The sequence below is a fragment of the Bufo gargarizans genome, chromosome 10, assembly GCF_014858855.1.
Source record: "Bufo gargarizans isolate SCDJY-AF-19 chromosome 10, ASM1485885v1, whole genome shotgun sequence".
Taxonomy (NCBI): Eukaryota; Metazoa; Chordata; class Amphibia; order Anura; family Bufonidae; genus Bufo; species Bufo gargarizans.
This window is the reverse complement of record NC_058089.1, coordinates 110,283,979-110,302,449: the sequence shown is the minus strand read 5'-3', so window position 1 is coordinate 110,302,449 and position 18,471 is coordinate 110,283,979. Positions and strand designations below refer to the sequence as shown.

Here is an 18,471-nt window from a genome sequence, read left to right as displayed (position 1 = left end):
CATGTTGATTGACAGGGCCAGCGGACGCGCTCGTTCTGACTGGCCCTGTCTGCATTTTAAATCTCGCGCCGGTATTCAGTTGGCGCAGGCGCACTCAGTGGAGCCTGCGCCGATGACGTCACATGTACACCCGGCGCAGGAGTGTGCCTGCGCCAACTGAAGACCGGCGCGAGATTTAAAACGCAGACAGGGCCAGTCAGAGAACGAGAGTGTCCGCTGGGCCTGTCAATCAACATGAGGAGGGGGCGTCATTATGAATGCAGGATGCGGCTGCTAGCAGAAGGTAGCCGCCCTACCTGCTGCTGGAGAGGTAATTTGCATATTATAAAAGTCAGGTTTTTTTTATATAACTACTGATCCAAACGGAGTAATAGCCCTCTATAGGAAGTCGCAGCATAAGGATTTTAAGGAGACAAAAAAATATATAATAAGTTTAGTGGAGTGACAGAAGCCCTTTAAGGTGAAATAGGGTCCTTAAGGGGTTATCCCATCTTAGACAATGGGGGCATATCGCTAGGATATGCCCCCATTGTCTGATAGGTGCAGGTCCTACCTCTGGGACCCTCACCTACAAGGAGAACGGAGACGGGGAGAGTTGTGGCTGGAGGACCCTGGGGAAACACCGCACATGCGCGGCCACTGCTCCTATTCATTTCTATGGGGCCGCAGAAATAGCAGTGGCTCCATAGAAATTAATGGAGGGGGGGGGGGGGGCTGTGCATGCGCAGTGCACCCTCCTCAACGTTCTCCACTCTCCTTGTTGGTGCAGGTCCCAATGGTGGGACCTGCACCTATCAGACAATGGGGACATATCCTAGCGATATGTCCCCATGGTCTAAGATGGGATAACCCCTATAAAATACAGCAAGTGCAGTTTTTGCCATGATTCCTCGCTCACCCCTGCAGGGGGTGAAATGTGCAGCATAAATTGACATGCTGCAAATTTCAAATCTACACCACAGGTCAGTTTACACTGTGGTTTTCTTACGCAGTATGTGGATGGAAGTTCTTAAAGGGGTTGTCCACTTTTTTTTTTTTAACTATTGATTACCTATGCTCAGCATAGGTCATCATTATAAGATCAGTGGGGGTCCAACACCTGCGGATCAGTTGTTTGAAGAGAAGGCCGTGCTCGTACAAGCGCTGCCTTCTCTGCTCACTGCAGCAGTTGCAGTGATGAACAGGTGTAATTACAAGTAGGGCGTCCCCATTCAGAGGTGTCCCATAGAAGTGAATAGGGACACCATACTTTACACCTGTTCATCACTGCAACTGCCGCAGCGAGCAGGTAAGGCTACTTTCGCACCAGTGATTTTGCTGGATCAGTCAAGGATCAGCAAAAATGCTTCCATCATAATAATACAACCGTCTGCATCCGTTATGAACGGATCCAGTTGCATTCTCTCTAAAATAGCCATGACTGATCCATCTCTAAAACGATTGTAAGTCTAAGGGTCGGATCAGTTTTCTTTTCTGTCAGAGAAAACGGATTCGTCCCTATTGAATTACACAGCGAGTCATGACTGATCAGTCTTGCTCCGCACCACATTGCAGACAGAAAAACGCTGCTCACACCGTTATTCTGTCCGCGATGGGGATGCAACCAAATGGAATGCATTCTGGTGAATTCTATTTCGTTCGGTTTTGTCCGCCCCTCAGTGCAGCGAAGACCTGATGTACATATTGAAAAGGACTTCTAAGGTTTTTATACAGATAATCTATCCTCAGGATACCCGCCAATCAGCTGTTTGAGAAGGCACCAGTGAGTGCCGCAGCCTTCTCTCAGCTCACCAAGCACAGCGCCATACATTGTATAGTGGCTGTGCTTGGTATTGCACTCAGCCCTGTGACTGATGAACATGACAGCACCAGCCTAGGAAGGCCACGGCGCTCACAGGAGGATAGGTCATCAGTTAGAAAGTCTCTGAAAACCGGTTTAATAAAAAAAGTTACTCAGCAGTGGTGTAACAGATCTGCATAAGGTATAATTTAACTCTGCAAGATCAAGCCTACCAGGCCAAGTTTAATAGGGTTGATAATGCTGACGTATGATGCTCTTCCAAAGGATTGTTTATAGTTAGTAAAAAAAAAAGTGATCAGGGTTTTGTTGATCATTGGGGAACGCGATTCCCAGCACCCCTGTTAATCCGCTTCAGCACTGTGACATCCCGTTCTGCAGCTCAGTCCCATTTAGGTGAATCAGACTGACCTGTAATACCAATCACAGCCACTATACAATGTACGGCACTGTGCTTGGTATACTGTGAAGAAGCCACCGTACTCATCCTAGTGTCATGGCCCCTTGGAACAGCTGACCACCAGGAGTCGTTCCCCTCCAATCAGAAATGTCATCAGTATTGAAATTCTGGACACCCTTTAAGAGTATGTAATGCAGCTTCACAGACTCCTGCTTGCTCCATTGCTGTGCGTATTATGCTAAATTTCAGACTTGAGAGTATATGAAAAGGCTGCATTCACACTATCTTTGCATAAAGCCGCTGTGATGCAGCCTGCATTATGCATGTTGTGGACCGATTCTTCCGTTCAGTTTGCCATGTATTTTTGTGCTATAGAATATATAAGTTGGTAATTACCTTTTTATCGCCCGCAGGATTATGGGTCTGTACGTTTCAATCGTCCTGGTCATCGGCAAGTTTGTGCGCGGTTTCTTCAGCGAGATCTCCCATTCTATTATGTTTGAGGAGCTTCCTTGTGTTGACAAGATTCTTAAGCTCTGTCAGGACATCTACGTGGTGCGGGAACGTGGCGAGCTGGAGCTGGAAGAGGAGCTGTATGCCAAGCTGATCTTCTTATACCGATCACCGGAAACCATGATCAAGTGGACGGTAGAGAAGGACTAAGTACGGTGACACTAAGCTGCAAGGTGTATGCTGGATGTACGTGAAAGAAGAGGAACGTGACATGAAGTAGGAACGTGACCTGCTCTCCAGAAGGAAAATTATTTATGTGCCTGAACAGAGGAGGTCGATACTACCAGTCCAGTGCAAAGAAGGCAACGGGTGAAGCCTTGGTCAACATTTCTTCCTAAACCCAGGACCTCAGCCACTAATATGATTCTCCTGCTGCCAACCATAAGATGGTCGGATACCACAAGTCTGAGATGCTGCCAAATGAGAGCCCTCTGACCAGTCCTGGTCTTCATCACTTGGCCTATATTGCGGCTTAATATTTGGAGATCCTGCGACGTCCAGAGAGGATCTTGCTGGGGTGAAGTTTTTCTTAAGACTTAACATTTTGAACTTTTGACCAAAGTTCTGGAATGACTTGTGATAAAAAAAAAAAGAGCTATTTATATACTGTAGAACTTTTATTTTATTCACTGTGGGGAACGCCTCGGAGTGGCCTCCAAAAAACACTACCTAATGATTGGAGGGGGTCAGTCTGTGCCCCACATCAATACTGTACACCACAGAGCAGGACGCCGGCCAGGCTCCAGCTTCATTTTCTGCTTTCTGAACAAAGCCAAATAAAGTTTTCAGAGTTGTTTTTTTAATTATTAAAACCTGGCATCTGTGAAAGAAACCAGATCTTGTCATCAATTGCAACCAACAGGGAATAACCTTCATGCTCCCTGATACAGCGGTAAAAATCCCAATTAGGTGGTGACATTTACATAATGATTTAAGTCTCCTTTTTATATGTGAACCACATACAGATTGGCCCCCTAGTGCTAACAATTGGGGTGTGTGGAGGGATCAAATCAAAAGGGTTGTCTAACAAGGACATTTTTAAATATCACCTCGCCCCGCCGGACATGTGACGGGAAGCCGACTTAGCTGTTCTGCTCCGGCTTCTTGGCTCTCTTCTGCGGTCTACTAGTCTACACATGTAAATTTCCACATGCGCTGCTGACCCCCATCCCACAGAAAAGAACCAGGGACCTACAAAGCTGGAATAGAGCAGAATGGATCCGTGGTGTGGTATTTAAAAAACAAAACAAAATGTCAACCTCTTTAAGGCTATGTTCACATTGTACGGTGCAGCACTATTACTGCTGTAAAACTTAAAGGTGTTTGTTATCCAGAAAGGAATAATGATTACCTATTTTATGTCTGTGTCCCGGCACCCCCGCTGATCAGCTGTTACAGGGAACCCCTGCGCTCCCAGCAGTCATGGAGCACCAGCCTCTTCTAACAGCTGATCAGCTGGGGTCCTAGGTGTCAGACCCCCACCAATCTGATATTGATGACCTACCTTGATAATTGAGGTACACAGATCAGGCCTGTCTCTCACTGTGCTGCAAAGATGATTTTTATGTGAAATTTTATTTTCTAGTATCACAGAATAAGATAAAAGTTTCCTTATAAATAAATGGCCAATTAAAAATAAAATGGTTAAAAACAGAAATGCCATGCTGGCCTGTGCTGCCTCGTGCAGATGGTCTGGTGATGATTTAGGGCAGATCCTCTCACATGTCCTCACAGCCTTCATCCAGCAGATAGTCCTGTATCTCTCTCCTCATCTCCACCCTAAACCACAGACATAGAAGATGTCATTAAAATGCTGTTCGTTCAATAGCCCGGCATAAACCTAGCTATACACAGTAGACTAACGTCAGCCACCACTTCTGATGGGACCAGTCGACCACCTAATGCACATTAGATGTTTGGGGAGATCAGGCATGTAAAATAATTTTCCCACAGCTGATACGACTCCACCTGAGGCGACTGACAGCAGCTTATTCCCCTCTCCCAACTGAGAAGACATACATGGTTCAGCCAAAAGCGAAATAATATCTCCTTCTGAGATAACACCATATCGAACCATGAACGATGGCACAGAATAGTTTGGGTTACAGTTCTCTGCACCACGCCCGGTAGGAAAAGGTACAGTGTTAGGAAATGAGCCTCTTCATTCTAGAGATTATGTGGGTCCTCATGGTCAGAAACCCACTGTGGATACATGGATCAACATCCCTGGTGGGGAAACCCTTCAAGGGTTACCTACACGTCGCTGGAAAGAGCAGACACCCTTTTACAGGGGGAAAAAAAAAAAACAAAGACTGCTTCTGGCTCTTACCTGCGGCTCCTGTGCTCGGCTTCCTGCAGGATGTATGGAGGGAAGGTGCTCACTGATGTCTGGTACAAGAGGAAGCAATAGGAAATAATCTGGTCAGAACATGAAAAAGGCAAAAGAAACTAAATGCTGAACCTAATAAGGGAAATAAAACCAAATGTCACTGCAGTTAAAAGACAATCTACCCTTGGTAGATTGCACACGAACGTCTGCGGCCCGCAATGCACGAACACCCACCATGGGGCAGCGGATCCATTTACTTTAATGGGTCTGCGATTCGGCCATTCCGAAAAAAGATAGAACATGTCCTATCTTTTTGCGTAACTGAAGTACAGGACAAAACCCCACGGAAGCACTCCGTAGTGCTTCCGTTCCGCATCTCCAAATTTGCGGACCCATTGAAGTGAATGGGACCGCATTCTTGATGCGGAATGCACAAGGAACGGTGCCCGTGTATTGCGGATCCGCAATACGGCCACGGAGCGCACACGTTCGTGTACAATAAGCCTAAGTCTTCATTTTTAGCTAAAACACTGCTCACATTAGTGCTGATCAACCTATGCACAATTTATATGTAAGAATACAAGAAAGCCAATTAGCTAAATCTGCTCTATAGAAAGAATTATTCCCCTCTCAAAGTGATCGCATATCACGCTGCACCCCTCCGAGAGGTCACACCCAGAGCAATCATAGAGTGATATCATATCCTAATGACATTCCATCACTTTATCACATGGGAATACCCCTTTCAAGGGATTAAAATACTTATTTTCAGGTACCCATTAGGAAATTCTGAGCTAAAAGCACAAGGTATCTATAAAATCACGCCACCTCCCTCAATAACAGCCATGCAATCCTTCCCCTGTGGTGACTCTGGGTCCCCCCACAGACGCCAGCTGTGATGAGCTCACTGTCAAGGAATCCTCCGAACAAAAAAGGGATTGTCCAAAGCGGAGAACCCCTTGGAAGAGAATCCAGCAACACAGACAGACATTTTATAATCGGGGCATATATTCTATGTCCCAATGTCAATTAGCTGGGAAGGAACTTCTGAATCACAGAGATTCCACTTACCATATCCCGGACGGTCCCTCTGCAGCTGTAGCACAACAAAGGCATGACGTCTTGTGTCTGGGGAACACTAGAGGTGAAAGACATTTATTAGGAGCGCTCAATGATAACCGATGCACTCGGCTAAAGAGCGGCAACTCACCGGCTGGAACAAGAGGCTGCACTTTCACAGCACTGTCCACTACTGCAGCATTGCTTCTCGGGGTCTGCATTGTTCTTTAGCCTCTTCTGAGAGAAATTCTGAGATACTTGTGTGGCACGGAAGGCAGAGGATTCACCTGTCAGAAGAACAGTACAACAGACTGACATACCAGTCACTACAAGCATGCGTTTCACATTAACCGCCACAAGGTGGAACCAACACCATAGAGAAGAGCGGCATTCATTGTCCCGATACAGGACAGAAAAGGAGTCCTCACCGACACGCGTGTCCAAAGTGCACATGCAGATCAGACATCGTTCTTGCTGGACGTTTTCTTCTGCAGTTTCCTTTCTGGAAATATTTAGCTTCTCACTGGTTCTGAAATAAAATATATATTATATATCTCGCAAACCAATGACATCATTCATTCTTCAGAGGCCCAGTCCCTGTTGAAGAGCTGCAGAAAATATGGAGAGAAATTCCAGAATATCTAGACTTGTTTCAGAAACCCTTGCAGAGGATTGACTAACACCTAAGAAGAGAGCAGAACACAAGCACATGTCCATGGGAGAGTGGCCACTGTACGTGGCATAAGTGGGAATACCCCGTTGAAGGCTCAATCAGGGGCAGGGCACTGAGAGATCTTTCTTCCTATTCTAACTTTTCACAGAAATATTTCCATTAGAACATACTCACCGGTACATCGTGCTGACTGTGGAGGGGAAGTCTGCCTGCAGCTTGGTGAGGAAAGATTCAGAGAGGTGCTGGATGCTGCTGTTATCAGGAGCCTAGAATAGGAACAAAAGACGTTACCTTACAAACCTGTGGTAGGAGAAGCTTCCCTGTGAACAGATTCCCTACTCTCATAACTTTCCCCTTACAGCAGAAGCCTCCCTGCAACTTTAGACAACCTATCCAAGAGAAACCTGCAGCCTTAGCTTTCCATCCCTGGAACTGTAGTCTCCCCCCTTTCAATCCAGGAAAAATAACCATGCAACCTTACTCCCCCCTTCCCATTCGGAACCAGCTAAAAATCTACCCTAGTCCTCAATCCAGAATAGGCCAACAGGCAACCATTGCCACCTCCCATCCAGACGAAGCCAATCTGCAACCAAAGTCAACCCCCTTCTCCCATCCAGGAGAAGTCCAGTAACCCAAGCCTCCCATACATGATATGCCACCCTGGGACATTAGTGCGCGCGCGCCCCCCTCCCCTCCATTCAGAAGCCACCAGGGGACCTTAGCACCCCCACCCATACAGAAATCAACCTGCATTAGCCCTCCTCAAGCCACATTCAAAAGAAGCCAACATGCAACCTTTGCTCCTCCTGATCCAGAAGCAGCCAACATGCAGCCTTTGCTCCTTCTAAACCTGAAGAAGCCAACATGCAGCCTTTGCTCCCTCTGATCAAGAAGCAGCCAACATGCAACTCTTGCTCCCCCCTGATCCAGAAGAAGCCAACATGCAGCCTTTGCTCCCCCTGATCCAGAAGCAGCCAACATGCAGCCTTTGCTCCCCCTGATCCAGAAGCAGCCAACATGCAACCCTTGCTCCCCCTAATCCATAAGAAGCCAACATTAAACCCTTGCTCCCCCTAATCCAGAAGAAGCCATGATGCAACCATAGCATATTCCTTGAGACTCAATGTACTTGTCTGTACCTTAGTTTCCATTGTGGGGATGAAGACACAATGTACATTGAAAAGCCGGTTATAGAAGGAAATTTCTTTCAGTGAATACTCCCGCATGGGCCGGACAATGACAACATTTCCATAGCGATCATCAGAGAAACCCTGCAAAGAAAAATCATAATATTGTCTCCACATATAGGAAGCGGTTGTATACTACTCATGTACACTACATGGCTGTACAATAGAAACACTCACTGTGTCCAGTGGGAGGAATGCCCCACGTCCTAACGATATGTTAGAAAGCAGACGAACCGCCAGACGTGTGCAGCTTTCACCGCTCATAACCTTAGAGTATCCACAAGTCCGCGCCACATGTAGGATTAGGTGATTCCTGCAGACAGGATAGAGATAATGTAGGATCTCAGTGAGGGTACGACCACACGGCGCAGGGGGGCGATGAGACTGCACTGTTTAGTCGGTCTGCATTAGTTTAACAATAGCCAGTTGTGGCCCGTATGGCTGCGCTGTAATCAAGCGAACCGTGGTCTTGTCGCAACCGCGGTGTGTGGTCGTACCCTAAGAAGGAAAGTCTGATTGATGCGGGCAAAATCTGTAGCTTGTAATGAGAACTGACAGGCATTATATAATCATCACACAATCAAGCGGCTTACCGGAGGGATAGCAGGAGCTCCAGTTTGGCTGTTAGAGTCCTGGCAGAGCTAAAGCTCTCCATCAGTGCAGAGGTGAGCTCCGAAGGAGGGCGGCTGTATGAGCTGCCATTAGCCAAATTATTGCCGAGTTTATGGTCAGTAAGACGAAGCTGTGCCAGCTCATCGGCAGTGCCCAATAGCTCATCCGCGCCGTGTGCCCTCTGCTGTTCCAGAAAACTGTTCACTGCCTGCTTGTAATTCTCTGCATGCTCAGGGTTCCCTGGAGGAGCCGACTGAAGAACAGATTGTGGGAGAGAGAAAACCTGCCGCAAAAACAAAGAGGAAAAAAAACAAAAAACTTTAAGAGCCCAAGTGTCGGCAGAATAATATAAAACACAGAAAAGATAATCCTAGCATGCTCGCCCCCCTCAGGCCCTGCATTACCCAGAATGTGTGCCCCCTTCACCTAGAACAGCTGGGACAAAGGGAGCGCCTCAAAAGTCTGAGACCCTTAAAGGAAATCTGTCATCAGAAAATGACCTATTGTTTAAATCACGTTTTTATGTGTAACATTTTTAAAGAATTTTTAAAGTTATTTTTATTTTTCCATGTCAATATCTATATTTAAAGAAAACCCATAAAATTCTGCATTTTTCCCCACTGGTCACTGTACATACTGTACAGATCACTTTACTACAGTTATCTGCTTATCTATTAACAGAGATGATATCATTACAGCCAGGATTAGAATGGCAGATCAGACGAGATCCATCATTCACAATAGGTGGTTGTCAGAACTTTTCTTTCCTTGTACAATGACCTCTGCACAGGTCACAGAGCAGGCCCAGAAAACTCTCCAATGGTCCCCTTCTGACCATTGTGTCTATGGACCATGGGGCTGCCGTAAAGCAATTTTCTTAATGCTGTTAAGAAGAGCTCAGGCAAGATGGCCGTCCCCATAATCATGTTCAGGAAATAGAATTAAAAAAAATCTGCCATCTGAAAACAAAAAAAAAAGACAGAATAAAAGGATCTGTCTGGTTTTAGCTGGCAGATAACACTTTTGGCGACACATTTCCTTTGTCTAAAATTAGTAATTTAAAGGGAATGTCCTATAGATCCCTGCAGAGGAGCGGGAGATCATATCCACCCCACACAGTCCTGTGTTGCTGTCCTACAAGTTCAGTCTTACCTGCTCCAAGGGCACAATATGGAAGGGAAAACTGGTTGTCTGTAAAAGCCGCTGTATTTCGGAAACATTCTGTTCCCTCTGCTCCCAACTCTGACCACACACTGCACCTTCTGCAATTTGAGAGAGGTACAACCATCACTGCCCAGAGGAGGGACACAAACACACAGCTGAGACTCACGATACAGAGAGGGGACAAAGTCATTTCCATTTTAAGCTGCACGCGGATTTGGACCATAGTAATCAATGGACGTCTTCCTCTAATTCTACACTTCTAACTCACCGTCAATGAACAGGATACCAGGAATGAAGCGCAACTTTTTAGGGGCATCGCGACTCAAACCCTGGAAAACACAAACGGAACAGAAATTACACAATGTACAAATGAATAGCACTTAGGCCAGTTTCACACAAGCGCATTCAGTCCAGTGTGAGAGCAGTATTTCCCCGACTGACCACTGCTCCCGTGACTCAAACTGACAGCATTATAATGATTTATAATGCTGTGTGTTCCTGCCCAACCTTGGATCTACTGAATTCTAATTATTATCACGCGATGAGTTTGTGTCATGCGAACAGCATTCAGCCCGGGAAATACGGCTGTGACATGGAACACGTTTCCTGGACTGAACACTTTAGTGTGAAATTGGCCATAGTAACCTCTTTCGCTAAGGGCTCTTTCACACGAGCGAATGCCATGCATGGAATCCGCTGCGTGAAAGAGAGCCAAGCCCCGTTCCGGACAGCTCTACAAGCTGCAGAGCGTCAACTAATTAAAAAACAAGCGCAAGCATTGTAATAAAATAACTACAGACCCAATGCGCTCCTGTTAGCTCACCCGCCAGTCCAGTTCCTCCATTCCTGTAACCCCCAGCGGTTTTGTTCACTTGGCTGCAGTGAGGATGTCCCTGTCCACCTATGTGAACACTGCAGCCAATCACTGGCCTCCGCGGTGTACGGGACAAAACTGCTGAGGACAGTGATTGGCTGCAGTGGTCACTTGGACGGATGGGCACATCATCACTGCAGCCAAGTAAACAAAGACAGGTGGGGACTACAGGAGTGAAGCTACTGGAGCAGGGGGGGGAATATCAGGGGGTAAACCTTGGTTCTTGTAATTTTATCAACTTGCCCAAATCTTTCATGACTTCAGACTACAGATAAGGGAATCGATTTGTCTCATTAACAAAAGTTTTTTTTACCTACAAGGGGCTGTCCCCGCTGCTGAAGAAGCTCCCTCTGCCGCTTGACAGGTGCTGCTCCAAGTAGCGGTGCAAGTGCAGTGGTTCTGCTTCTGGAGCAGCGACTGCTCATGCAAAGTTAGCCAAAAGTGTAGTGATGCATGTGCCGTCACCGCACCGGAAGCAGAGTTACTGCACTTGCACCACTACTTGGAGCAGCCGTACAGGGGCAAAATGAGCAAAATAAAATGGGGCGAGATGTCCAGCCCCATCAATCAAGCAGCAGGGACAGCCCCTTGCAGGTGAAGACCTCTTGTTGAGGAGATTAATCTATTCGCTGATCTCTATCTCATCATAAACATTAGCTAGATCTCACTATCTGAAGATTAAAGGGGACCTAAACCTTTGCGGATACCACAAAGGTGCAGCACAGAGCCTCAGAGCGGGTTTCATCGGCTCTGCTTGGCTTCCCCAGCATCCGGAGTACGAAATCACAGAAAGTACAAGGGATTCGTACTCGAGCACAACCGATAAAGATCAAACGGGCTGCGATACCTTCGCTCTTTCACCAAAGGTTTAGGTGCCCTTTAAATACAATATTACTAATGATAAAAGTGTAATTGTGGGGATAATGAAATTTCTAACCTCTTGGACTTGCTGGATCATGGCACTTGAGGAAGGTCCACCAGAATAAGTCAGAAGAACCTGAAGTAGAAACACATGTAAACACAGGAGGACATCATAGAAATTCCTGCCGTGAAAGCTTCTTGGGCGACTCTGCTCCGTCTCCTCGTCTCCTATTAGAGGACGTGCTATGGTCCGTCCATGTGTTACACAGACAGCCAGTCATTTGAATGGATGCCATGTAAGGCTACAATGAGTGAGCAGAAACAGCCCGCCAGTGGTAACATGATGGGTGGGGATTAGAGAAGGTGAGATAACCTCTATCACATGAGCCGATCCCGTGCGTGGAATCCGCTGCGTGAAAGAGAGCCAAGCCCCGTTCCGGACAGCAGAGACACGGAGCATAAACATGATTGACAATGCTCCGTGTGACCTTTTTACTACAAAATCACAGTGACAACTTTATCTCTCTGTGATTTTGTAGTAAAAAGATCAGAGAGGCACGGAGCATTGTCAATCATGTTAATGCTCCGTGTCTCTGCTGTCCGGTACGGGGCTGGGCTCTCTTTCACGCAGCTGATTCCACGCACGGCATCTGCTCGTGTGAAAGAGCCTCAAGTCCAACTAAGACGCCTGTAAGAAAAAGATTATTAAAGGGGTTTTCCTACGGATAAGGCCTCATGCACACGACCGTTGTTTCATTCCGTGTCCGTTGTTCCGTTTTTCGTGATTTTCTGCGGACCCATTGACTTTCAAATGGGTCCATTGAAAACTCGGCTAATGCACCGTTTGTCATCCGTGTCCGTGATTCCAGTCCGTCAAAAAAATATAACGCGTCCTATTTTTTTCAGGGAAAACGGTTCGTGGACCCATTCAAGTCAATGGGTCCGTGAAAAAACGAGGAGGCACAAAGATTGTCATCCGCGTCCGTTTTTTTTCCTATCATTTGCATGGCAAACTTGACTTAGACTTTTTTTTTTTTTTTTTTTACTTTCCTTCATTTCTAGTGATCCTCCAAAAATAAAGGAAGACACACGGAAACAAAAACGGAAATGGATCACAGAACAACGGAACCCCATTTTGCGGAACGGAACACAACAACGGTCGTGTGCATGAGGCCTAACACTCATCACCTACCCACGTGTCTGATCGCTGGGACCCAAACTGATCTTGTGTCCCCTGTTTGAATGGCGTCAATCCACTTAAACTCTATGGGACTGATGGAAATATCTGAGTTCAATACGCCCCTATCCCAGTCAGTTCAATACAGTCTGAACAGCGGAGCAGTACATGTGCCGGACTGCTGCTCCATCGAAACGGGTTACATGGGATCCCTGTTCTTATGATAAGTGGGGATCTGACATTAAAGGGGTTCTCTAGGCTTTCTTCTTGTGGAAGGAAGAAAGTCTACTCAATACTTACCCCTCTGTCGCGTCACCGAGTCTGCTGCATTCACATGATTGCCAGGACTAGTTGTGGACTCCTCCGCCCAGGTCCTGACTGGATGTGTTCCTGAGTAGTGTTGAGCAAACTTGTGTTTCAAGTTCAGCGTCTAAAGTTCGGGTTCAAGTTATCGAGGATTTGCGTTATGGATTCCACTACCACAGACCAAGTTATGGTCCGTGGCAGCGGAATCCATAACGCGATTCTTCGATAACCCGAACCTGAACTTTAAACGCTGAACTTAAAACACAAGTTTGCTCAACACTATTCCAGAGTCTTCCTGTTCAGCTGCGTTTACTGTATGCAGCTGAACAGGAGGACTCAGGAATAGAGACGAGCGAATCAATTCATCTCATCAACAAGGGTTCTTCACCTGTGAGGGGCTGTCCCATGTCACTTGATTGGTAGGGCTGGACATCTCCCCTGAACCTGACAATCTCGCTCCTCTGAGTGGCAATGCAAGCGCAGTGTCTATGCATCCACAGCAGTGTCTATGCTCATGCTGCAGTACCCTGAAGTTGGCCACTAGTCTGAGCAGTGGAGCAGGTACAAGAATGTCAGGGTCAGCTGAGATGTCCAGCCCTATCAATCAATCGGCAGGCCAGTGGGGACAACCTCATCTTGTTAATGAGGCAAATCGATTTGCTCATCTCTACTACAGAACACATTCAGTCGGGACGTAAGCAGAAGAGCCCACGTCCAGTCCTGGCAGTTATGTGACCACAGAGTCAGTGGTGCGACCACTAAGTAAGCACTGAGCAGACTACCTTCCCTCCGGGTCAGCACACAGCAGCAACCTCTATAATCACCTCTCACGTGTGTAGTTTGAGGAAAAACCCCTTTAAGCAACTACCGGACCTACAGCTGCCATTACCTTCTCGCCTGGATACACGACTCGATTTTTCCCCAGCATGGCTCGGAATTTGTGTAAGAAATAGTCTTTGAAACAGGATCTACGACAAAAGAAGGGTAGGTGTTTAGGATAAGCAGCCGCAGGCGAGATCACAGACTAATGTCTACCACGAGCATGTGCAAAAACGTAAGGAGCCATCGTGTCCGGGGGACTGCAGGACTTCTGTTGTGTTCCACCTTTCGGTTGCAAAGGCTGAAACCTGCGTCAAAAATGGACATCCTGCAGATCACTAGCCAGCAGCAGGGGTCAGTTTGGGTTGAGATTTCTCTGCAGAGCGTGAATGAGATTTCTGAAACCTCATCTGCTTCGCTGTAAGGGGAAACACACACACTGCCGATTATGTGCGCTTTGATTGACAGGGTCACGTATAATCACTTTTATACCGTCAATTAAAGTGCAGGGGGTGTGGCAGTTGCAGAGAGAGCAGAGCCTCTGAGTGTAACGACAACGCCCCCGTTGCTCCTAGAGGCTCATTTGCATATATTAAAACTTCATTTTTCTCAACAATGTGAGCACATACGAACATGGGACCAACACTAACGTCTTCAGCTGCCAAGCGCACATGTAACAGGTCAGCCAGTGTCATAGGTACAAAACTGCTGACAGATGCCCTTTAATTGTTTGTGTGGATTTTTAGTGCAATGCAGAGGGCGAGATCAGGGGCAAACCCGCAAGTAACGCGTGGATTTTGGTGTGGAAATGCATAGAAATCCACATGGAAAATCTGTTTGTAAGCATGCACGGGGTGCAGGTCCTCTGACTGTAAATGTTGTAGATTTTCTGCATGAAATGAAACCAAATAACCAGCACTTACGCCACGCGTGGCCCTACCCCTGGAATTAGGTTAAAGACTAATATGTCTATGGCTGGCGCCTCAGGTAATGGCACAGTGTGTACCTTCTGTGCTATAAGGACCTTGCACCGTTTCTCCAGAGGTCTTTTGGCACCAGGGGCTCCTTACTGTCTATTCTGCTCTGTTTGAGGGGGATGTCACTTTCCAGCCCCTCACATGTATGACTGCCCCCCGACCAGTGTGTTATCTGACTCTGGTGCCATCTTTATACCACACACACACACACAGCTTGGCGTTTGTGTAACACCCCAGAGTTGTGTTACTACACGCCTCTACCTTTATACTGTCATCTGATGTAATTTACATTATGTCCTCCAAAAATGTGCATAAAAAACTATGTTAAATTCAATTGTTCATGTAATACTGACTGGTTACCAGTAGGTGGCAGCAACTCATTGGCAAGTACAGCTTAGTGTTTAGTGAATCTAGGCTGGAATGGATTATTCCAGCTTAGCTCCCCCTCTGTGAGCGAAGTGGGTAGTTCCCACATCCTGCAACATGGATGGGGAAGGAAGTTAGAGTCAGTGTAGCCTACCCCCTGCTAGGGGAAGGCTGTGTGATAGGCTTCAGGAGACCCCTTCATAGGGAAGACAGCAAGGACCTAGTCTCGGCTGAGACTTGGTCATACAGTCCCGATCAAAAGTTTAAGACCACTTGAAAAATGGCAACAAAAAAAAACATATTTTACATTATTGGATCTTAACAAGGTTCCAAGTAGAGCTTCAACATGCAACAAGAAGAAATGGGAGTGAGACAAAACATTTTTTGAGCATTCAATTAATTGAAAATAACGATTAAAAACTGAAACAGGCTGTTTTTCAGCTGATCCAAATTTTAGGACCACATGCCTTTAAAAGCCAAATCTGTGCAAAGATGTGGATTCATTGTCATTTCCTGTCAGGTAGTCACACGTTGTGATGGCAACGGCAAAAAAACTCTCCCTTTTTGAACGTGGTCGGGTTGTTGAACTGCATAAGCAGGGTCTCTCACAGCGCGCCATCGTTGCTGAGGTGGGACGCAGTAAGACCATAATTTGGAACTTCTTAAATGATCCTGAGGGTTATGGAACAAAAAAGTCAAGTGGAAGACCCAAAAAAAGTCATCAGCACTGGGCCGGAGGATCCAATTGGCTGTCCGTCAAGACACTGGACGATCCTCGACCCAAATTAAGGCCCTTACTGGTGCTGACTGCAGCCCTATAACCATCAGACGGCATCTGAGACTGAAGGGCTTCAAAAACACAGAACTGCTCTTTTGGACTTTGCAAGAGAGCACCAAACATGGGACATTCAAATGTGGAAGAAAGTTTTATTCTCTGATGAGAAAAAAATGTAACCTTGATGGTCCTGATGGTTTCCTACGTTACTGGCATAACAAGCAGATCCCACCTGAGATGTTTTCTACGCGCCACAGTGGAGGGGGCGCCATAATGGTCTGGGGTGCTTTTTCCTTCAGTGGAACAATGGAGCTTCAGGAAGTGCAGGGGCGTCAAACGGCCGCTGGCTATGTCCAGATGTTGCAGAGAGCATTCCTCATGACTGAGGGCCCTCGTCTGTGTGGTAACGACTGGGTTTTTCAACAGGACAACGCTACAGTACACAATGCCCGCAGGACAAAGGACTTCTTCCAGGGTCTTTTGGCCCATCCTGCGTGTTCCCCTGATCTAAATCCAATTGAGAACCTTTGGGGATGGATGGCAAGGGAAGTTTACAAAAATAGATAACAGTTCCAGACAGTAGATGGCCTTCGTGCGGCCGTCTTCACCACTTGGAGAAATGTTCCCACTCACCTCATGGAAACGCTTGCATCAAGCATGCTGAAACAAATTTCTGAAGTGATAAACAATAACGGCGGAGCTACTCATTACTGAGTTCATGTTTGGAAGCTAAAGAGCTGTGGACATGCACGGCTAGATCGCCGCTAGCATGTCCGCAATATATCTGTCCTATAGGGCTGTGTGCTTTTATTTTCTTTAAAAAAGGATTTTAGATGTCTTGTAGGTGCCCAAGGGGCTGTACGAACCCAGCCACGCGCGCCTGTGAAGGAGCCCAGCACCGCCTATGTCCTCCGCATCTCCTCCTTTAATCAACGATAGATTGCCGTGAGCTCGCGCATGTGCAGTTCTTTCCCTGAGGCTGATGCCAGCACAGGGAAGGAACATTATACCGGCACTGCGGATGCGCGAGCTCGCGAGATTACGGCAATCGGTGATGAAAGGAGGAGATTCGGAGGACATATGCGGTGCTGGGCTCCTTCACAGGCGCGCGTGGCTGGGCACCAGAAAGGTTCGTACAGCCACTTGGGCACCTACAAGACTAATTTACATATCTCTAAAATCCTTTTTTAAAGAAAATAAAACCACACAGCCCTATAGGACACGTATATTGCGGACATGCTAGCGGCGATCTAGCCGTGCATGTCCGCATCTTTATAGCCTAAAACTTGGTGACAGAATCCCTTTAAATTGAATGCTCAAAAAATGTTTTGTCTCACTCCCATTTCTTCTTGTTGCATGGTGAAGCTCTACTTGGAACCTTGTTAAGATCCAGCCATGCTAAATATGATTTTTTTGCCATTTTTCAAGTGGTCTTAAACTTTTGATCAGGACTGTATATACCCAGTCTGAGCACCTTCAGCTTTGCTGGGTGAGAAAAGCAGAAAACTACAGACAACCTCTAGAGTTCCAGGAAGAAAGCATCTCCTGAGAAACCATCTGTGAGATAAGTCCAGAGTCCTAGGAGAAGCCTATCCCTCCTCAGCTAGTCTGTCCCCACACAGCAGAGGTCACATTTAAAGCAGAAGTACTCATTCCTGCCAATACCTGCTGGGACCAAGAGACCAAAGCTGTATACCGCTTGGATGAAAGTTACTTCAAGTAAAGCAACGTTTGAACTTCATCTAAAGGTCTGGACATCATTTACTCTGCAAAATTCCTCTATTACTCCTACTATCACTACACTCATTTATTGCAAGTGAGCCAGGAGTCCGGCCGTACCCGGGTAGGAGACACCGTGACTCAACTAACACCAAGCTACAGAGACATTATAGGCCATTACACCACTCTGGCATTCCTAATCTGGGCCGTGCGTTATAACACCTTGGAAGGGCCCTGGGGTAGTACTCTGCGCACGCTGCAATTGGCGCCACGACAAATACAGGATATTTTCCCCACGTATCCTGGCCATTGCATTTGGTTCTCATCTTCTTACTTGCAGAACGCATCTCCCACGCGTATGATGAGGACGGCGGCACCTTCCTTGCACTTCATACATGTCTGCCCCAACCTGCAGATAGAAAACAAGTCATGTCAGCTGGACAAACAGCAAACGGTCCTCGCGATGTGTCCGAGGAGCTGGCGACAACCCCCTCCCCCACTGTCACAAAGTGTTATTTTCTTCACACTCCATCAATGTATGTGCTCTGAATACAGAAAAGCTGGGTGACAACCTGCAGAGGCAGCCATGCTGGTTGTCAGTCAGCTTTCCCCGGCTCCTGGGTGACAGTGCTCGATGTGGCTTCCCTCACCTGTCACTTCTCTCCTCTGTCCCCAAGTCCACATAACCCCCATCCTCCACTTCACACATTGCCACTGACTGCTCCCTAACCAGCGTGTGCTTCCAGCAGCCACTTCCGGCGCGGAATAATGACGTCACTGTGATGCCCATTGGCTGAGCCACGAGCTAGAAACCGGTCTGAAAGATGTTGTGAAGCAAATAAATCTTTAATTTCGGTTAAAT

General features: G+C 46.9%; 2 protein-coding genes across 3 annotated transcripts in view; one reads left to right on the top strand and one right to left on the bottom strand.

The window, feature by feature from the left end:
• PIEZO1 (piezo type mechanosensitive ion channel component 1) overlaps window positions 1-3,543 on the top strand; it is a 184,309-nt gene extending 180,766 nt beyond the window's left edge. For both annotated transcript variants that reach the window (XM_044270505.1, XM_044270506.1), the window contains exon 51: window positions 2,612-3,543. In XM_044270505.1, coding sequence (XP_044126440.1) covers window positions 2,612-2,861 — 250 coding nt within the window. In that variant the 3' untranslated portion in view covers window positions 2,862-3,543. The remainder of the gene's footprint in view (window positions 1-2,611) is intronic.
• Window positions 3,544-4,267: 724 nt separating this feature from the next.
• Window positions 4,268-18,374, bottom strand: CTU2 (cytosolic thiouridylase subunit 2). The gene is made up of 15 exons (XM_044270507.1): window positions 18,260-18,374; window positions 17,944-18,018; window positions 13,843-13,921; window positions 11,547-11,606; window positions 10,004-10,064; window positions 9,724-9,833; window positions 8,553-8,854; window positions 8,137-8,272; window positions 7,912-8,043; window positions 6,947-7,038; window positions 6,528-6,628; window positions 6,251-6,386; window positions 6,112-6,178; window positions 5,041-5,099; window positions 4,268-4,490 (listed from the first exon to the last, which is right to left on the bottom strand). Exons 1-15 carry the CDS (start codon window positions 18,316-18,318, stop codon window positions 4,430-4,432), a joined length of 1,530 nt encoding a protein of 509 aa, XP_044126442.1. The 5' UTR covers window positions 18,319-18,374; the 3' UTR covers window positions 4,268-4,429.
• Between the last annotated feature and the right edge of the window lie 97 nt (window positions 18,375-18,471).